Here is a 23,546-nt window from a genome sequence, read left to right as displayed (position 1 = left end):
ATCCACAAGGTAGACCTAGAGGCCGCTGGATCGATGAAATGATAAAGTTCTGCGGAAGTACTTGGCAACGCAACGCACAGGAACGAAAGAAGTGGAATCAGCTTGGATATTAGCGAGGCCTTCATCCAGCAATGAATAGGTGAAGGCTGGTGATGATGATGATGATGACATAATAAAATATAAAAAAAAAATGTGTTTTGCTTTCTTATATTTATACCTATAATTTTTTTTTTACTTATAAATTGTTTTATTTTGGCTAGGTAAATAAGATACAAATCCACATTAGCAAAATATCTTTAGAGGCAGAAGGATGCAAATCAACACTACGTTTTTTATTTTATTTTTTTAAGATATAAAATTGTATTATATTTATTCATTTCTTACATATTCCATAAGTACTTTAATTAAATTATAATAAAAAAAATAATGAACATTCTATTTATATTTTCTTAGAAGTTATGAGTATTCGTTTAAAATAAAAATTGTTTTTTGGCTCTCCTGAACAATTGGGCATTTGGCACTTGCATCCGTCTGCCTCTGAGGTACAGATATTATTATGTAGTTGCTAGGGCTGTCAAAAATATTGATACCTTAAACTTTATACTTTACATACTTTTTGGCCAATATTTTGATAATATTTTGTAATCGATATATTGTATTATTTTTTCGTAAACATCCATTAAGGATAAGCATAATTTGACCAATACTTGCAAGTATCGACTTCGATACTCTCTTTTAATAGGATACCAAATACCAGAGACCTATCGATATTTTTCCGTTGAATGTGACGGCCTGACATGAATTTCTAACAGAAACAGTGTTTACGATGGTTGGTTGTAAATTAACCATTTGTCAACCCAATGAATCCATGTCCTGGATCTGAACATACAATCATAATATTGAAACAGTATATTAATTTAACCGCAGTTCTGCAAACAGCAGAGCTATCAACAAAGGTAGTGTTCCCCAAACTATATTGTCCCTGGTAATACGCAAAAATACTCTTTGAAATTTTTAAAAGAAATATATGATTTTATTTTATGGATATAATTCGCGAAACTTTGTTAATCATAATAATTATAGTATAGGTAAAAATATCTACTATATATCCACCAGTATAAGTTGTCCGCTGAGTGAGGGCGCCACAATATGCTACCTTATAAGTAGGTACCTATATGTCCTTTACACGAGAAAAATCCTTTGTATCTGAATTAGAAAGTATTTTTCTAGGTTGGCAGGTCAAAAGAGCTAGAAACTGACTCTGAAGGGAAAATTTTCAATGTCAGTCAGCTTTCAATTTACTGCTCAGAACATTATAAAATGACTAAAAACCATCATCAGAAGTGTGGCATGCCAATTTTTTTTTGTATTTAAAGGATAGATCTTTTTTCGACTATTGACATCAAAATCACATCGACAAATTCGACGTGTTACAGTCGACACGAGTTTGTATGCGCGACCGGGCTAAGAATAAAATTTCCCTGTATATAGTTTCATTAACTTACGAAAATAGATCTACATATTATTATATATACATAGTACTTGAAGGTGAAAATAAATTCGGAAAAGCGAATATTTACCTATGGTGGTGCGCCGCTACGCTGTACTGCTGGTAATGTGAGGCCCAGGGGTCGTGCGCCGCATGTGCTGCATGGGCTGCATGAGCCGCATGCGCGTGGTAAGGGTCCGAGTAGATGTCAGGGGCTGTAGGCGCGGGCTGGTACTGACTATTCCAGAAAGACGCAGGGAAATTTCTTGATGACATCGGAGATGCTTCTGTAGATGAAAAAATAGAACAAATTATTATACAGGTTATGTAGCTATTTACTTTAAAGGTGACCCAAAAGAAACCAGGAAAAATTGTGATAGATAGACCAAATTCAATGATTTTCATTAAAGATGTGTAGGTGTTTTAAATCATGAACATATTGTATAGATGTAAAATATTCACAGAAATTTGTCTATGGAATTTAATAATATTTATGTCGCCTTTTGTTATGGTGTTTGTTACATTTTGTCGTTATCCAAACCGTTCAATATTCGACAATAAAATGCATCCAGTTCCAGAAATTAAAAATAATATTCAGTGCTTCATATTCAAATTTTGAGACGATTTATTAGAAATTTCTTGGATCGCTGTCAGGTCACCAATCTGCATTTACCTGCGTAAAATATTATTAAATTTATAAAAAAAATAGATTGAGTAGGTATGTTGGTGCATCCAATAATAATCTTAAAATACCTATGCATCTAGGTATTATGGGATCTTAAATTTATATTTAATTGATGACTTACGTTTAAATATACATCCTAAGTAAAACCATTTTATGTCACTAAAAATCAGCAAAGAAAATTATTTAAACTTGTTTGATGTTTATATTATTATATTTTTTAAAGTAATGAATTAATCTAGGGTAATAAAACTATAAATATCTAGCTTCCTGGTGATACAATGTTTTTATTTGTACCTTCCTCATTCATATATAAATCGATATCTTTATTGAATGATTTATCTATACCTCTACTTTTACCCGAATTCCATAAAAATATACCCGATCTTAATCTTAGGTATTTAAGTATTTAAAATACCTTTCCCCAAAAAATAAAGAATTCAAGCCCGACTGCGACATTAAAACTACAATCACCACATCAAATCGCAATAAAACTGTTAAAATAACCAGCTAAAATGAACAAAAAATGAACCCACAGTAGCGTTTAGGTACATTCAGGAGTCGGCCACGTGAAGCCAACGTGTGCCACTGAATTGTGAATTCCAACGCGACTGACAGACGCAAGACTCAAGAATTGTGCACCTGTCGACGGAAGATACTCGAGGAAATGTTGACGAGAGCCTGTTATCCGGCGAAATTATTAACCAAATTCCACCGAATTGACTATTCACAAATTCCACATCGAATTCCTGGGAATATCTAAATTAGAAGAAAAACGATTTTTACGAATGTCCCTAATGCGGTTGATATGGCAATTCGATTGTTTGAATTAAAATAAAAGAGTGGTGTGGTGCAGGTGGAAATTCCGGCGCGCCGCGTGTTCTCTGCGTTTATCTAATGTCCGCCTCTATTACTAATGGAGGGCAATTAATTTAATTTAAATGCCCATCGAGTGTACAAAATATATCCGTTTGCTTTCGCTGAAATGCCATCGAAGATTTTTTGATTCCACGAGACATCAGATGGTGCTTGTAGATAATACAAAAGGACATGAATATTATCTTAGAAAGATGTTTTCAATGAAACATTATATTATAATTATTCATCACATCATTTGATCCTAATAATAATTATTGAAGCCAACATAATTGAATACATTTGATAAAACTGCGTAGGTGGGCTCATTGTGAGACCCATTCCGCCATTTTATAATTAATAACCTTTACTTCACTATTGTAATAGATAATTCAAACCATGCTGTAATTTAGATATAAAAATATCCGTATTCAAAGACATTTTTTTTAATATGTCAATATTTATAGTAAACGGTATTGTAAAGATATAGAAAAAAAACAGCATCCCAACTTTAACTTAATTGACAAAAAAGCTATTCGTTTTAAATAGAGTATGTAGGTACCTACTATAAAAAGTATAGTGCAATATCATAATATGAAATACACTAATAACGTTTAATAATAAGTTAACCTACTTTTTCAATTATAACAATTCCAGAATGTTTTTAGAAGAGTTGAATTGGTATCTTTGCAAACATTAATTAGTTATTATAATCTCCGAATTAAACGCAATAATTTGTAAACAAAAAAATGGTGACGTGTTGTTGACGAGCTTCCTTACTTACTTAGGTAGGTACTTATTATTCATCTAAATACTTATGATGCATTATATAAAAAACCTCTTTTAAGCTTGTTACACTAGTGCAATGAGAAAGGTTATGAGAAATATATTTATTTTCATAGCAGAGATGTGTAGGTGTCTGTGCTTAAATGAATTTGTCGTATTTCTGCTTCACTAGTATATATTATAAAAGCTCTATCTGTAAGCAAGAAGATTTTTATTCAGCATTTTTAAATAGAAGATAGAAGTAAACTGTAAGCATTTAGCAATTTTGATATATTATCTTTGACTAAATAAACAGTAGGCCGTTGTTATAGAGATGGCCGTGACACTCGCATCAGTTTCTGGCGGTGAGATTTTATATTCACCGAATTACACAACCGGCAACAGGTAACACGAGCAATAAATCGCGGCGTCGCCAAACCGATTGATAAATGGCCAGTACGTTTGTTTCACACGGTGTGTAATTTGCATTGTGGCGGTTTTCAGCCGCGCCGAACGGTCTGGCATCCCTCTCGCCCGCGACGCCGAAAAGCGAGACAAAAAACCAGCCGGACCGGATCGCGAAATCGGCGATATTCCGAAGCCGCTTATCTCGGGGAAAGAGTGCCGTCGTAATCAAATTTTATCAATAAAGGATCTATAGTGGATGTCCACACATATCTGCAAGTTGTCACAAAATTAATGGCGGTATAATTTTATTTTCAAAATCCCTTAGTGCATGTGTACTCACAAATTCTCTGAAAGTTATTTTGTGATAACTAACGACTCCACGATGGCCGAGTGGCTTACGCGTCGGCTTATAATTTCGTGGATGGGTTCCAGGTTCAATTCTTGAGTCTGGCAAATATTCATATTACTATTTTTCAATTTGTGTTTGGAGTCAGAATATCGACCAAATAAGCATGTGGCTAACATCTGTAACTCTTAAAAAACAAAAATCTGTGAATACAACCTTCTACACTGTGGAGGACCATGTGATCTTATTAAGATCACAGGTGGTTAAAAAAACACATAAGTAACTTAAGTCAGTTGCTATAGTACCCACATCTTGTCACTTTGAGAACATAATATCATTGTCGTTTTCCCTCCACGGATTGTTGTTATGGACGCAAAAATATGATACTTACATTATTTAAAATAACCTAAAGTATTTTATTATTTTACGAGTGATAGCTAATTCATTTTGACAAGTGACGTGCTATAAATATTTGACTATAACAGTGATGAAGATTCCATACTAGGCGATTATTTAAAGCCTACCTTCTTAATAAAAACATTTCTTAATTGCCTCAATACGTATTTAAATAATATCTTCATTATTTTACATTCAAGAAAAATATAATTTTCCTATGACATCTGTTTCTAGGTATGTATTATAAATTGGTTGTCGACACTAGGTGTAGGTACCTACTTAACTATTGACAATAATATATTATCTAACAAGTGTTTAAGTTTATTCCATATTTCTCCACGCACGTCATCCGCAGCCTCTCATATCACACCCTATCCGGTGGGGTAAGTCAGTTCCCATTAATTTTGTGTTAAGTTTCTGGTCTAAAATTTCTAGTGGTAATGTTTACTTACCAGCCATTGCTACGTTACGCACGGCCTACGCACTCTAGTGGGCGAGGGCTCTTATGGTCCATGTATTCGCATGAAGTCATGCTATGACTATGAGGGTAAACGCATATTTTCTATTAATGTTAAAATGTTTGATTAAATCAATTTGTCATACTTACACATAACAATATCAACTACTTATGTATTAATGCTAAGATTAACTTTCAAATTATTTATTCTTTGAAGAAAGAAGAACCAGTTACAATGAAATGATGTTCACAATAATTATTAAGGTTATCTGATACAACACAATAGCTATCAAAGACACCTTTATTTCTTTTTTTGGAAAACTAATATAATTTTCTTCTCCTCGTTCATCTTTTCTTAGAAAGCCTTTTGAATACACCGCCCGATTCTTTGGCCCAAAAGGAGAGGTCCACACCCAGAGTACACTACGTTAAAATGCGTGTTGTGACTTATGGCCCGAACCATCAGACAGGAGTTTTATTATTTTTATTGTCGTCTATCTTAAGACACAAAAATTATGCCTTCGTAAAAATAACGATTAGGTACCTACCGACACCGCTGTATGTAAGAAAAATCGCATACCTACTCCAACAATATTTCTTCACACGAACTGATAGTTTTATATGATTTTTAAAAAGCTGGAAAATATCGTAGATAATGCAATTATTAAATAAAACCTACCACTTATATTTATATATATATATATTATAATATCTCCTATGATTAAGATTTAGTAGTAATTTGTCTTCTATAAATTACAAATAAATGCGAATTGTTGGGGCGTTATTGCATTTTCTTTGCTTGAAAGAAGGCGCACGTCGTCGGTCCTTTGAGACTTTACAGTTTACGCGGTGAATAGAGACAGAATTCCACTGTCAAGATGTCCTACACTCCTACCTACAACAAGACTTAAGTACCCATACGAACATCTATTGTATCCATTATATTTATCAAATACCTAACTACAATAGTTATATATAACTACATATATATAAACGCAACGTACCTACTGTTAGATATACATTAAGGCCATGCATTAGTTGAGGCACGGTCTAAAAAGATCGTTGCTAGGCGATGCGTGGATTGCGGGTGAAAATGACGCCTGTCAAACGAAATATTATTTGTCATATAAATCCAACATACGTCCATTTTATGTTCTGTTTATTGTTCTATTAGTAACAATAATAATATATTCATTGACATCTTTTCTTTTTAAAGTAAATGGGTAACGTTTTTAGTCATCTTTACACGATTTTAGAATTAATTGACCCGTCGCCATCACGCAGCAAAGTGACGTGTTCCTGGGTCAACATTCTCTCACTGAATGGCAGCGAGTCCAAAATTTCGTCGCGCGTACAGTTGAAAATTATTTGGCGTTTCACTGATGCGTCACCTTAAGTGAACACGGGTCTGTTTCAAAGTAAATAAAATATATTAATTCAGTTTGCGTAATATCTAAATGTCCTTCTGAAGATGGGTTCATAGCCCAAAATAACTGTCAACATAAAACTCAATTATCAAAATATACCCAACAACAAAAAATGAAAACATTAAATTTAAACAATGAATTTCTATTATAAAATATGGTTTGATAATGAAACGTAATTTTAGATGTCTGAAAACATCCAATTGCTGACATACCGCCGATAAAAAAAACATGTTCTATTTATTGAGTTAGCATTTACTTGGTAGAATTCCATTTTACCAGAAATGGAAATATAATTAATATTAAATTCTACAGGTTTACTATTTATTATACAACCATATTTTGGGGTCAAAATTATTGTTTACTATAATAATTTTAGCATTTTTTGAATTGATTGCAGATTGATTACCAGCCTGTCTCACCATACTTGCCTGCTTCAGCATACTTCCATATAACCTGCCGCCCCTAGGAAAGAATGGACCGCAAAATGTTGCAATTTCTCCAATATTACGAGTCGATTACAACCACCATTCAATAATTTACTGTAATCTGTTAAATTTTATGAAAATTCAAGACATATGTAGTGTGTCTAATACGTGAGTTGACAAAATAATAATTTGAAAAAGTAGGTACTATTAACTACGGATATCTGATGTCCCAAATAACTATGGCTTTATTCTCAATTTTAACACGACGGTGTTTTCTTTTATAGTCCTAATCCTCATAAATTTTATAATGGTAATTTTATATTCATAGGTCAAAGCTTTTCAATCATATATCAACATTACTTTACGATATTAATAAATATGTTTATGGCAATATTATTATGTTAAATTGGCATTCATACGGGCAGCACTTGTATATGACTACCGGTGGCAAGGGTTAATGTTTTCTTGATTTCTATAAATTTACACATCATTATCGGCTTTGTACCCTCATTACTTTTAATGTATGTAGGATGTAGCAATTGCTGGTTAGTTATTAATGACATTAAAGTTTCTATAAATCTTCAAGCCAACATGTTTACTGTAAGGACTTCAAGTTTAAATGAAGGCTTTTAAATAAAAATATTAATGTTGCTGCACAACATTCATAATACCTATAATATGAAAGAGTAACTATTCTATAATATCATATTTATTTGTAAATACTAACACCTGCTAAATTAACCCCACTTCGGGGATGAACGATGTGCCTATGTGGACATCGCGACATACTTGATACGCGCAGTTCCCACACTAATGAAACAATAATTTTTTCGTTTGTTCTTCCAGTCGGGGTCCTTTATCGTTTATTTTTTACAATGTCGCGGTGCCATAAAAGACCCATCGCCCAATGGTTTTGTCGAGATCTGGCGACAAGCCTAAACCTAACCTCCGCTATTCCGATTAAATCAGAATAAAAATTGTGTCTGTCATTTCTGCGACGCCACAACTAGACGATTAAGAATATTTAAATAGTCAGCGTTATCAAAAACATAAATATACTACAGAGCAACAATATTATCAAATGATATTTATGTTTATTAACTGAAACCACGTGGTTTATAAATCTTACAAATAAAACTAACTTTGGTAGGTAGCTACCTTCTCGTACATCACAGGTAGACAGATTTATATTTATATATTACCTATATAATAGGATTTTCTAATAATTAACTAATACCTAAGAAGAAAACTTTCATAATATACCTTCTCGATTTATTATTCTCACTCCCAAGCGGAGCATATCTATAGGCATCCGCTGAGTACATGTTTTATCACAAACTCTTTTTACACGACATGCTCAAGAACCCAATGACTTGATTGAATGGGTTGGTTGGTCCCAGGTTCGTTTCCCGGCGATGTCACAATACATCTACATGATTTTCTGAAAGCTAAGGTGTCTCTACTTTTATCTCACTGTAACTACTACTATACTATCGTTTTACTACCACTAGGTATACCACTATCATTGCACCTCATAACGTGTTGTATATAATAAAATACCAGACCCGTTTATGTAAGATAGTGTATCAAAGTACGGAGCACTAAATTTGCAAAATGATTAATACATATAAAAATCGAAAAAATATTTTGAAAAGTAGGGACAATATGCAATGCATAATTTTAGAAGAAAATTTGAACAAGAAAACGTAGAAGACGCCATGCATTGCCACTAACACGTGTCTCAATCCATCAACATTTAAATTCTTCATTTTATTATACCTGATCACGAGACAATGATGTACAATATGTTAAAGAAAACACTTAAAATATTTTGAAAACATTCATGAAAAAAATTAAATCCTAGGTATATTTTATTGCGTAATTTTGGCACAGTATAAAATTCAATTAGTTTTAGAAGCAATTTTTCTGAAAATTTTAATTAACACATAAATCTCAGCATAATTTAGAATCAAACATTACAGGCATTTCGAGGAAACGATAACTGTCCGCTCTTAATTAATATTTAATTACACGATGATCAAAAAAAAGCTGTCGGAATGCGAGGAAGCTGGAGACCGAATTTATAATTTCCATTACAAATTTCTTTTCTTGAAAACTCTGAGATATTTATGTGAAGAATGCATTGACAATAATTCCCGAGATTTTGTTGAGTTGAAATCAATCTAATTAGTAGGCACGCTAGAATCTTGCGACTGACATCGAGCCTTCAACGAGTTATTTCACTATTGAATTTTCCCATATTCATACTTAACCCCTCCTGTATCGAAAGCTTTTTTCGTCTTTATGAACTTCTTGGGTAAATATTATAGTACCCGGAAATTTGTACCTATGCAGATTGCTCATCGTGAGATGCTCTATCGAAAATAGATGACCGTATAAATATTAAAATCAATTCGTTACCTAAATAAACCACTTAAAAATAATATGTTACAAAAACCACAGGAATACAAGGGAAAGGCAGAAAAAATAGGTCGGTAAGTAAATTAGAAATGCAATAATATTTTTTATAAAATTTCGGTAGGTTCTTGTATCAAGTCGTACCTACCCATCAATTATCTGATTATAATGGCAGCGTTATTTTCAGACATTTCATACCAATCAATATCAAATTAATGTTCTTATTGAATCTAATAAAACTGAAACAATACTGTCAGCAATGCTCCTCGAACAATGGGTTTTTTTTATCTCAATGCTCTTCCTACGGGAATTTCTTTCCGGTAAGGGCGCAGACACACGGCATTGCAATGGACGTGCGTCGACGCAGGTCTTATTAAATTTCAATTACATCCGATTAGAATCACCAATTGAATAAAACAAATCGAATAAACATTGATGTACATACTACTCGAACATTGTATTTATTTCATAAAATAGTATTTGAATATTTGGGATCCTTTCAATTTTAAATGCAATAGGTACAATACGTTACAAAATATCTATTTATTAAATATATATAGTATGCACTTTGCTTAATTTAAAGATTTTTTTTAAATATCAGTGAAATTTAAGGCCCTATCAATTACCAATATAGTTATATGGACACGACTCGCAGAATATAACAAATTTCTTATTGTACCTATTTACTAGTATTTATTTCGTATCATTTCTCCAAAAAAACGAATAAAATCAGGTAACTATTATTTTAAAAGCAAATTGTAAAGTTAAACCAAACTGAATGACACACATGACCAAAATGACAATTCTCAATTGAACCAACAAGTCATAAGTCATCAAGCCCGCAAGTCTGCTCGTACAATTTGGGTGAATTTAATTATTGTTACCGATACTCTCTCCAACTGTTTTTACATGAAGCCTATTGCATCAATTATTTTTGCTCAGCGTAGTTCCAACTACGCTTGTATGTTTTCTATCAAAACTGTCAAACTTCACGCTTATGTGGTGTGTTTATAGTTATTGATTATTTTCGAACGCAATGTTATAACGCCCACCTGTTCAAATCAATACCATTTAATTGAATATGTAACAAAAATTATTTTATACAAACAGTTTACCATATTGCACTCGAAAACACTACCATCGAAATTTAACCTAACAAAATAATAACTAAGTAGAAATCTAACTACAGTTAAACTGATGTTTGAAGTAAAATTACACCACAATAAGATAACGGTGAATTAACTGGGTATTTCTTTATTAGGATCTAACAATGGTGAATATGATTAGTATTAGTTGGATGTTTCTGTGCGGAAAGAGTTAAGATTCACGGCTGAGGCGTCTCGCCGGCTTCGTGAGTTATTGTTGGTAGCGCATCTCCCAAAGTAAAGGTCGATCGTTTTACCCGATAAAAACAAAGTCGAGCCATGTTATTTGCCCCCTAAAAATAAAAAAGAACACAGATACCGCATTGGGCAATATTAAAGGTATTTCCACGGAGCCTGAGAAACGGCCGGCGATGTTTGATATGGTCAAATTTATGTGGGTAACACAGCTACCAGCGCTCTGGTCCCGGGACGGGGTCGAACCTCTCCACGGATTGATTTGTAACGTTATTTTTATGCAAGGAACGACAAAATTGTGTCAATAAAACATCTTCTTGGAATGCCTTCTCCGAGAATCAATACTTTACCTTGTACATACCTAATATCTACTCTGACTGAAGGCAATTAAAAGTTTTGTAGATAAATCGTAAACACAATGAATCACCATGTTCGCTCCTAAACGAAATATGTAGGTTTGTACATGGTTTGTACAGAGTGTGAGTTCAATTAATCTTTTATTTGATCCTATGAAGAAGGATTGCTATGGAATAAACACGCACTGAAAAAAATAACAACGGATTTTTGAAATCATACTCTAGCATTGCCCCACCATGTGGATTTTAATAACAATAAAAAAATAATAAGATACGTACATAGATCATCTTTGATCACAAAAATAATAAGTAAGTATGAAAACCAACTCAACGATGAAATTCGCAAGTGACTTTTTTGCCAAGCTGAGATAATTAGCTATTAGGCATGTCTTACTCTTTTTTATTTTTTAAACTTAAATGTAGGTAGCTACCCACACAATCAGTATAGTGTCACATGATTAAAAAATTTCTCAAAATTACGTCATTGATAAATATTTTCACCTATTCAATTCAAAAATTTAACTAGTAGGTATAATAGCATTGACAATTACTAATTCATATTATTATGACAGTTTAAGCGGAATGCTAAAAAGCTTTATATGTGTATAATTATTCATATTGATCTACCAGGCATACATAATAAGTAGTAAGTATTAATACAATATGGGTACCTATATCTACCTACTTATAACTAAGATCAAATAGATACCAGAAGTATTATGTTAGAATTCAAAATATTTAAAAATTAAATATGTAGGTAACTAAGGTACCTACATATTTTTTTCCATATTTCAGCTATCATGATTTTTAAATAGTAATTTATTGTCAATCAATTGTGCCATTATTTACCTACATAATTACCTTCAATTCCCTACAGGTGAAAGAGAACCGGTAATTTTTAAAACCTTGTACTGTTTATTTAATGTCATCATCGGGGAACTCAGAAATAATGAGAACTGAAATACATAACGGGTAAGGCGATAGCAGGTAACCGACTCGAGTAAGGAAGAACCGGGTTAAACTTACACACGTGTCAATAATACGTTTTACGTCGAATACTGAAAACTGCTCTCGGTGTATGCATTTACGCTCATTTAATGTTGGTGTATTACACACACCATTGCACGTGCATAATGCGTGCTTCATTTTCGTAGGATACTCACACATTCAAAACCCTGCTTCACCATGCGGCGTATTGAATATGGCCTATCGGTATCCTATTTATTATCTGTTCTGTGGTCATCATCGACAACTTTACCGATGTCATGCTGCCTACATAAACAACAATTTTTTCTGGTTTGTATTATAAATACAATTGCTATCTTATTATATAATATTAAAGCATTTAAAAAATCGGCATACTTATCTACTTATTACTTGTATGAATTTGATATACCTTCTGCATAATGTCTGTCACAGTATTAGGGTGATTTTGGCGAAATAAGTTAAAAGCACCATTTAAAACACAACATTAAGCATAATATTAAATAAAATTGTTAAGATAGAGGTAGATAATAATAATAATATGAATTTGGTTTTATGTTGTTCGTGGCAATGGCAGTAGATGCAATCGCGATTCCCGCACAATGACAGGAACTCAGCAGTTTGAAATATTTTCTCAAGTTGGGTTAAGTATGTCGACAGGACTAATTCATTTAGTATACAATTAATGTTCCCAGTTAGGGTTACCTTAATGAGATCGATATTTAAAACCTTTTTGTGTCAACTTTTCTACTTGGTTTCGATGCGAGTAAAATGCTTTTCGTGTAGAATTGTATTCATTTATTTATTATAAAAGAGTATTGAGGCATTACAACTTTTGAACAATGCGCCGTAATACATAAATAAATACACTATAAAATTATAATCAGTATGAATTTATAAATAGTCAAGAAATGAATAAAAAATACTTTGGTAATAATTACTCATAAATAATTAGCATTAAAGTGTTTTAGTCAGCATTTCATAAAAATCCTAAGTAACGGAGTCATTTTTTACATAACATGGACACATTTTGACAAGCATTTTTTTTCGACCATGTCCGATCCTAATACTAGGATCATATGAGCCTCCAAAGAATAAATTAAGCGGCGACTTGTAACGTCATTGGTATAACAAATGATTAACATGACATGTTTCTAAATTCAGTATGATGAAATCAACACCTGTGTAGATATCTCATTAAATAGAAACCTGAAAAAATCTGTCTTAAAAGTCTATAATTACGGCAACCATATTTTCTTTTCGGATGCCGCCAAAGAGTGCGGCACTTCGTACCCTTCTGGCACAGCCTCAAGGGTTCAATCGCCGTGGCCGGCTTTCCCTCACCGCGGTGCTACAAGAGCGACCTACGTGCTGCAGGTCTGACATGGCGGGAGGCGCAAGAGTTGGAGATGGACCGAGGGAAGTGGCGCCAACTTGTGCTTGCCATATGCCCTAATGTTGGGACGTGACAGTGTGGAAGAAGAAAGAAGAAGAATAACGGAAATAATTTTTTTACATTTTCTTGATTTTTCCGAGCTGTTGAAAATTTTCATTAAGTAGATATAAATTTCATTTAGAATTAATGTCGAGAACTTTTTTTTAACATTTTATCCCCAAAAAAAGTCTTCGATACGACATGCTATTTTTTTAGATGTCGAATTTTTTTTCGAATTTGTTAAAAATAAGATGCGGTTTTCAAAATAAATAAATGACTACATACACCTTTTAAATATTTAAATAAACGATGTAATATGGTTACCGTGTCTATAATGTTTAAATAAATAGTTATCTTCACAGGTGATTCGAAACATTATGCAAAACATCATGAACATTCTACTTGAACTTAAAGATGCGTAAAATTAATTACGGCGATAAAATCGATTAAGTCCTCAGAAGATGTCACTGAAAGGTATTGCGCGCGCGCATTCTCATCGCGCCGCGCATTCCGTCTCCCTCCCTCATCCGAGCGCCATCTTTATTATTTACATACGTGAAATTTTCGCATTCTTATCAAGTTTTAAACGCGTGTAAGGAACGTAGTCATATTATAAATGTGACGGGCGACTTGCATATTATGATGCATCTTAAGTACAAACACGGCGATATTTCATTTCAGCGCGTACGCAGCTAAATTTCGCGAGACCATTTTCAATGAAGACTTTTTTGTGTTTGTACATAAAAGATTAACTACGAGGATAAATTTTAATAATTACCGCGTTTGACAGATATCGTCAGTGTAGGAAATTTCACGAAAATTTAAATGACATCGAAAATATGTATCTACCAGGGTACACACAAAACAGGTCGCCTTCTGCGTGAAGCAGTAAAAAGGCCTAATTCTCGATTGTTGAGATAAACTTAAACACGTATTAAGGAATATGTTATTTTCAAGAATTATGTCTGTATCACGCATTCAAAATTGTCATGTAAAAACGCACGTTCTAAATTTGTATTTTTATTTCTTGTGTTGTACAGCCTGACTATCATTAAATAATTAACCGAAACTGGCTTCAGGCTTAGTTCTTGGCTTTTCGCATTAATTTTATCTTGATTATCTATTATGTGGTCATATAAATAAAAACGGAATTATGAAACATATAATTAATTGCAATTTCTTCTTCTTTGACGATATTTATTCCTCAGTTGGAGAATATGGACACCATGGCAGCTGTTCTGAGAATTCTAGTCGCTCATGCCAGCATTCTGTAACTCTGCTTTATATCTATAACCTAACCTATAGATAGCAGTTGGCTTAAGAACAGGCAGGATATTTTGAAATTCTCCTGAGGCATCCGTAGCATGTGACCTCTTAATATGATGAGACTAAACTCCTCGTTAGGTACTTCTAAAGTTATACCTACCTAATTAGATACCAATTCATACATTTCTGTTCTATGGCACCTAAATACAATTAAAATACTAGTGATACATAATACTCAATATTATGAGGTAAGCATGCAGTTTTCTGGGAACGAAAATCCAAAAATCCACTTACATTCACAAGTATCTACATAATATATAAAACGTACAATGATAAAAAAAAAATGTATTAAAATGATGCTATACTGTGTCATTTTTGCTTTATATTATAAATATTCTTTGCATGTTTGATATTAGAAACCTCTTTTCCAATATATTATAATATATAGAATATATTATATTATATTCCATAGTAAGAATCGGAAATACGGATCCCGTCAGTCAGTCTGGCGTCAGTGCGACCTCGAAGGCTATTAGATGTGACCACACTAGTGTTGCCTACTTTCATCATTAAAAAAATGGTAGACGAGGTGTGAAAAAATCCATGTGATAAAAAGAACGATAGATTTCATTTAAATCTTTCATTTCAGAATTGCTGACCTCCGTTCTACAGAATATTTACTCCTGTTGGTCCTGTTACAAATTTTAATAAAGCCTAGTTTTTTAAAAGTTTTAATACCATAGTTATTACCGTATACGACTTCATAAGCTTCCTTTAATGCTTGCGAATAAGCAAGCCATCGTTTTGAAAGTTGAAATAAAACAAAACAAAAACTTTTGCGCATTTTGTATTCGGTGTAAACACAGTCAGCCCCTGCAATCTGGGGGCAAAAGTCAATCTCACAAGGGAGATGTTTCTCTTTTCGCTCTTCATGTTTAGCTGTAGATACATTCATTTTTACAAGTCTCGCCTCACCGGACCGGGCCGGCTGTATTTTTGCTTTCGAAGCTTTAGTGAGCTTTTGATGTAGGTACGTATATAATCGTCTACATAGGTATATTTGTATGTACCGTCTCGGGTTAAGTTGTGTTAAATATAATGTTAGATATAATATAAAATCAATGAATTTGTCATAACGTTGTACAGCTGAAAATACAATAAATTCCCATGCTCGTTACTAAGCAGAACATATTTGATCCTCCACAGAGTGAATTTTATAGGAACATATTTTTTCAAGGAATGGTTATAAACCATTCGCCCAACCATATAGATATCTATAGGTACTGGATCAGATAGCTACATATTAAAAAAAAATAACATGTCCTTTTAACCCAGTAATGAGATCGAACTCTAGATCCACGGCTACTACGACAGCCACCCGAACAACTACGCCCACGATAACTGAGCGATAACATGTAGGATTATAAAATCATGGATCTTGGGTTCGAATCTCAGGTCTGGTAAAATTTTATGTTGTTTTTTTTAAGGTATGTTTGGTCCCAGAGTATCCATTTCTCGTACCAATAAAAAATGATAATACAATATCCACTACTAGCCCATAATATGGTCCACTAAGGATCGAGCATAGTAGTAGGTACCTACTTTAAAATAAAACAATAATTATAGAGATGTGGATAGTTGTGCCGCATATTGTAGTGTAGGTAACACCAGAATACTTTTAAGACAATGAGTTCACATTAATACTGATAATTTACGATATCCCTGAAAAAAACAATTCTATAAATCTACAGGGAGTTTTTATATACCTACATATTATTGAAAGCCTACATACGTTTATTTTGTTTTTTTAAGGATGTTATTTTTATTAGTACTTGGATGAAAATATTATAGCGACTGTGAATAAATCTTTAATGTTGACTTCATGGATAATTTATATCAAACCTCATATGCCTACGGCTTGTAAAACGGTGGCAGAGTAATATATGAACGTATTTATAACACGATGACAATAATGTTCTCTTTTTCACATCATAAAGCCGACGGTACAATCCATTCTAAAATCTCCCCGCGTGTATTTACAGCATTTTCCCATAAACCATTTTTAATGAGACACTACGAAAGCATTGCTAGTCTGGGTAGACAAAATTATAGCTGCAGCTAATCTCTCCAGAAGCACTTTTCATTTAAAAGAAACTAATGTACTTATGGATCTACGTCTAAAGAGACGTACGAGGTACTATATAGCGGCGAATAAAAGAGATCCTTTCGTGGATCATAGATTCGTTGAATTTTGACGGTATTATGTACTATCGATCAATTATTGTTTTTCCTCAAACGATATAAATCTTTTGAATGAAGAAACTTAAAAAATAAGTGTATATATAAATACTGAACTTTCCTCTCAATAAGATATTTATGTCACGATCTGTATGGCATATTACACCATCTTGTTGGGACCACATATCTTCAAAATCAAAATTATCTAATTCATGCAAGAAAAAATCAGTAACCATTTTTCTGTATGGATCCACCAGCACTTTCAAGTATATTTATACGCCTCTGCTAATGTATTTACCACTGCATACACTATACAGTGCCATAAAACTCCAACATATAGGTAATGGTTCTATAACGTCAAATTAAGCCCGCTGTTTTTTTTACATCCGCATACATACCATAAAGGTAGGTAAGTATCAATATCGCCTCATAAGCATTTTGACTTCTCCATCAGCAACTTCAAATGTTTACCGATGACGTCCGACACTTTACAATATTAACCCAGTCGCACATGAAATATTGTGTCTACTTGGATATATAGGTAGTCATAAATCAAAAATGGGCGCAAAATTTAAACTTTATTTCGTGCGCATAGGCTAGGCCATGTTGGGACAGTGAGATCATGCGGCCAGCCAAAATGAACGACAAAGTGTGACATTTTGGTATTAGGTATACCTGCGCCGCATATGTGACTAGCTGTTTTTTCAAGCTATATACGTTTTGTGAAAATCAACAAAATCACATCAACATATTTGACATGTTGCAGTCGACATTAGATGTGTGCCCCAGCTTTAAACATATCGACGGGGAAATTTATTTCCTCAGCCGCTTCGCCCTACACTGTACGCAAAAACAAAAAACTGTTAATATTAGCAGCCGCAATGCATATGTGAGTGTTCCCTAGAAAATCTGCGGCTTGGCTCCTTTGTGCATTTAATTGCATGCTAGTTAGCACGCACTAACTCACGACTCGAATTAACATGTATACTAATTTATGAATGTTGCGGTATCAAAATTAAAGCAATTAATTCTTTCAACATAATGTAGCGAAACTAAAAAAGATCTAAGTAAATACTTATGATATGGAAGATAATATGTTAGCTCTAGATATTCACTAATTTAATTATATTAATTATGAATAGGTAACACTATTCATTCTTACAGAGTTCGCACGGTTGTCAGTATGGTAATGATGTTCTTACATGCTTCGATTAAAATAGATTCCTGTATTGGCGGCTGTTTTTCCAATGTTTATATGTGTTCACATCACCCAAGTAAAAGTATCATTATCGAAATACCGGATTAAATACTTTACACATATTCGATACCAATGAAGTAGGTAATATATATATAATTGTCAGCTTCGTTGTAGAGATTATCCATCTTTGAAGCTGTGGATTCAAAATTGGCATGTGGTAAACACTGCATATTGTTTGTTCAATGCCTGTGAATTAAATGAATAACTTACAACTATTCTTCAAAAAAGTATGTTGATTACTTCACTCTGTGAAGAGTTATAGCGCCTGTACACGTGTATGGATTTACTGGCATCAATAGTGTTTCGATTCAACTATCGCGATAATAACTGTTTACACGTAAAAGTACTGACTGACTCACCAATCTCATTCCTCAACCGTAAGCGACACGCGTTATTGTCTTTATATTTATGGTGCTATTTGACTAGTTTTGAAAAAAAATTAAACGTCAAAATTCTTTGGGTGGTATTTTTTCCGACAGTTTCCGACTTTTCCGATCTATGCATGCAATCTTGCAATTTGCACGATAATACGTGTTTACTCGTGCATTTTCTTGTTATTTCCGCTATAATACGTACTGTCAGCAGTAAATTCATATACATGTAAACTGAGTATTATACACCACTTAGAATGAAATAAACTCCATATACCTACTCCACTAAGTTATTGTTAAGTATGTTATTGATAATTAATATTCTGACTATTCATTATTATTATTATGTATTATTTTTAATACTACAACAGGTCGTGAGGGCCAATAACTATAGTAGTGTAATAAGCATTATTATAAAAACAATGACAAACACCCAGACTGTGAGAAAATCACATAACTATAATGTGACCATACTGAAACGAGTACGAGTGCCGCCTACAGGTAGGAATTATTTGTTGCTACACATCATCTTAAATTAAATTTAAATTCACAAACGTTTAAAAATGTATACAATACTATACCTATATAATATATATACATGGGAGTAATAGAGTAAAGCAAATAACCAACAGAGTGTGTTTAACAATCTACCTAATTAAAGCAAGAGTGCTTAAAATGAAATGAAGTTGTCAAAGCACATACAAAAGCTTCTAATTTTATGTTCACGAAACGTATGTTGGCAGAAAGATGTGACGCCTCCCTGTATGATTTATTCTAGCTATGTGTTAGCTGTATCGAATTACTTTTAAGGGTTGTCTTAGTTAACATTCGTGTTAAATGAAGCCATAACAAAAATGAAATATGGAGACATTAAATAAAACGAGCGAGTTGAAACAATATAGGTAGAGATAATAATTAATGTAAAAACTGTGTAATGTAAATCAAGCAAACACACTTTTTTCGTGTGGAGTTATTATTACCCACAAAATAAAATACAATATCAATGCTAACATTCATAATAATTTATTGGTTTTATTAAAAAAAAAATTGAATATTTTTCCATCTTGAGCCTTCTACAATTTTTCTATAAAATTAGCTAATAGCTTGACGTAAATGTTTAATTTGTATAAGAAAAAAAAACACTATCAGAGTTTGTACGAAAATGTTGCACCTATGTTAAGGCTTTACCTTTATACAACATGGTTTACTTCAAGATATTTGTTTATATTCAATATACCTAGGTCTCTGCAAAATATATTATTACATGAATAATTATTTACAACAATAATAAATCAACAATAAAGCATTTTTAAAGTTAGATTAGAACTACACAGCGCTCGAAATGGAAAAGTTTACGAACCGGAGCGCTCGACAAATTTTCTGAAGATATTTACATAGTAATCAAATTGTATGTGTATTTTATAAAGATAAGTGTGTCAGATTTTCTATTCTATGGCCTATCTAGCTCAGACGGACAACATATTTTTTCCACGAGACGGAGCGATAATTTTACAAATGTCACGAGTCGGAACGGCGCTCCGGTGCGTTCCGTTCCATTTCGAGCACTGGAACTACATAAATGAAACTATTAGCTAATCGTATAAATACCGGCCTTATTTTGGTAGAGGTTATGGTATTACTTAGTTATAAGTCGTTCACTCAATCCATTGGTAACTTTCTTCAGCAAGCAGACATTGATAAAACAAATAAATTTGTACACAAAAAAACACATACAATAAATTAGCAACTCACTTCAAAATGAAAGAACTAAAAACGTTGACCTGATTTGGCAATAACATATTTTACTTAGTGTCACCGGTTAAGTTAAAACAAGCTAAGTAAAGTGTATTCATTATGTCCAAGAGTTTATTCAAAAACAAAGCAATTAGATTTTGGCTGATTGCCAGAACAAACAAAACTTTGAGTATTGAAAATAACAAAGCTTATTATATTCGCCAAAAATACACACATGATAATAATTATCAAGGCCGATATAAAATTAAAACGACAATATTGTTCTAAGACACAGATATATTACAGACAATAAATACCTTCTTTACTTCAGGTTGATACTAAAAATTTTGGATAATTGTATCTTAATAAAAAAAGTCAAATCTATACCTATAGATCAACTGTAATACCGATGAAGTGGTACGTAGCTAGTTCAATTGAACGACTAGAGTATTTATTACTTAAATTGGAGAGGCACTACGTAACGAGACGATTTTTGACATGTTTAAGAAGCAACTGGTAAGGTAAGGAACGCCCTAGAAATTCAACAGCCAGTAGTTGACAACTGAACGAACGAAATGTAGCTATATATATTTTTAATGTAATTTACCTGCGGGAACGTATGTCGGTGTCTACCTAAAAGTTGGATTCTAATACTTTTAATTGTCCTTTTTATTAGTAAGTACCTATTTACCTAGGTATATTTAACTTCATACTTCATAAATGTGGAATGCAAGCCAGATGCCGTAAAAATAGAACCATCAACCTAAAATAATTAAGTATTTGTCATATTATGTACCATATGAACTTTAAAAATTATTTTTTACAATATTGTTATTAATTTTTTGATTCATTTAATCCTCAAAAAGATATGAAGAGAACTGCGAATTTAAGAAATATTTGCATTTATGTATTAATAAAATAAAAACGCTATTTATTCGATTTATTTTTGTTTATAAACGATGTTTGTACGTACATTACATACGTTATTGTATATTTACTTAGTCTTTCAAGGAAAAAATACTGTACATATTCAGTATTTATAAGATATGGCTAGAATATTTAAAATATAATTATTGGTTTTGTAGCTGTGCTCGGTGTATGAGTAGATTTCGGGCGAGCGTCGAGTCACTGTAGGCGTCGGCGTCGGTTGCAAGCGAAGCATGACCGGCTAACGCTCCGATTTATAGCAGTTAACAGTTAGATAACTCCGTTGCATTATTGTGTGAACGCGCTACGATCCCTTGGCGTCGTCTCTTTGTGTCGAAGGTACATTTGAGCTATTTTCGGTTGATTCAGTCGGCCAGCCTGAATTGAATACTCCGCATATTGCTTGTATCGTTAAGTGATACCCCAGTATTAAATAGACGGTTTGGCGCATTGCGGATTATTTATTGACGAATGATTTCCTAATGGCGAATAGGACTAACAATATAGGAATACAAATACTAGTTCGGTAAATGACAGAATAATAAAACAATACATTAATGCTTTAAAAAATATTAAAAAATATCGAGATTGTATTGAAAGACTAATTATGGTCGGCTTAGTAGAAAAAAATAACGAGAGGGGTGGACTTTTCAGTTTGTCTGGGGGAAGCACTTTGCCTAAGGCTGTCACTGTGCGATACTGTAAATAAATATAACACTAATATTATGTAGGTAGGCACATACCTAATTCGTGTAAATTAAAAGATGTATGAAAAATATATTTATTCAATTATAACTTAACTATATACTTTATAAACAAAATTTTATTACAATAACAACCAAATGATGATTTTAATCATTCGTCTAAATACTAAATATTATATTCTTTGATAGTTATTATCGTGTCTACATTTTAAAATCATAGATCATTAAAATACAAGAAAAAGTCGTGAAAGTATAACAACAAAATATTAAATTATCGAAGTGTTTCGTTTATCTAAGCCATGATATGTAGCTGTAGGTATTATTTATGTATTAAGCTTTAGGTAAATCTATTTATTAAGCTTTTAAAAATTTAAAATTAATACCTATACCAGTTTTTCCCATGTAAATAAATATTAGTTTTAATGTGTCTATATTATATTAGATTAGCTAGCAACTTAATATTGATTCAACTTTCAAAGTTGTTTGATTTTTAAAAAGTTTCATCATTCTGCATTTAGATAACTTCATAATTTACATATAACAGTTTTCTTAGAAATTCATAATTAATTTCTTAACTTAGATATAAATCAATAGACTTAATATAGCAGACAAAGAAATTACATTAATCCTAGTGTGATGATAATTCGTTACAATATACAGTCACATTGCATGCGTTAGCGTTAGAACATTATCTCGCTTCTGTTTGAAAATAGCAATTAAGACGTATTAGAAGAACATGAGAAATATATGTTAATTCACACTGGCAATAATCACATCTCATGCATCGGTATAACAATAAATTAGCAATTAAAATGTTTGCCCAACCTAACAAAGCGGTGGCCACGGATTTGCCGAACAGATATTGCACCTAAGCTGCATCATGCTTTATGCTTGAGATACTCATTATGTGCATTCCTCGAGCACATTTGCAAGAGGTGCCAAATTAGTGGTTTATAAGTAAATTAGCTCTAGTGGATATTCACAGCTTTGCACGGTTAACCCTTTCATAAAAAAAACGTATGTGAAAAGGTTTCTTGTCCTATAAATTGTGTATTCTAGTACCAAAATATAGTAAATTAATTTACGTACCTACCGACATATATAATTTTATATTGTTATATTCGATTATAACCAGTAGTTTAGTGGGCTGGATCGCGCCGGGGCCGTGCTCCGGCACTTCCCAGACAGTTCTTAGCAATATTATATTGCTGATATTTTTAACTTGAAATGAGCATAAAAATTCAAGAAAAGTGATTTATTCATTC

General features: G+C 32.7%; 1 protein-coding gene across 7 annotated transcripts in view; it reads right to left on the bottom strand.

Moving 5' to 3' along the window:
• vg (transcription factor vestigial) overlaps window positions 1–23,546 on the bottom strand; it is a 114,226-nt gene that overhangs the window by 30,468 nt on the left and 60,212 nt on the right. For all 7 annotated transcript variants that reach the window (XM_085952006.1, XM_085952004.1, XM_085952008.1 and 4 more), the window contains exon 5: window positions 1,581–1,776. In XM_085952006.1, the coding sequence (XP_085808132.1) occupies window positions 1,581–1,776 (196 nt within the window). The remainder of the gene's footprint in view (window positions 1–1,580; window positions 1,777–23,546) is intronic.

Source organism: Rhyacophila brunnea, unplaced genomic scaffold, assembly GCF_057557595.1.
Source record: "Rhyacophila brunnea isolate RB1 unplaced genomic scaffold, BYU_Rbru_1.0 scaffold_3, whole genome shotgun sequence".
NCBI classification, from domain to species: Eukaryota; Metazoa; Arthropoda; class Insecta; order Trichoptera; family Rhyacophilidae; genus Rhyacophila; species Rhyacophila brunnea.
Note: the sequence above shows the minus strand (reverse complement) of the source record. Positions and strands in the feature narration are given on the sequence as shown.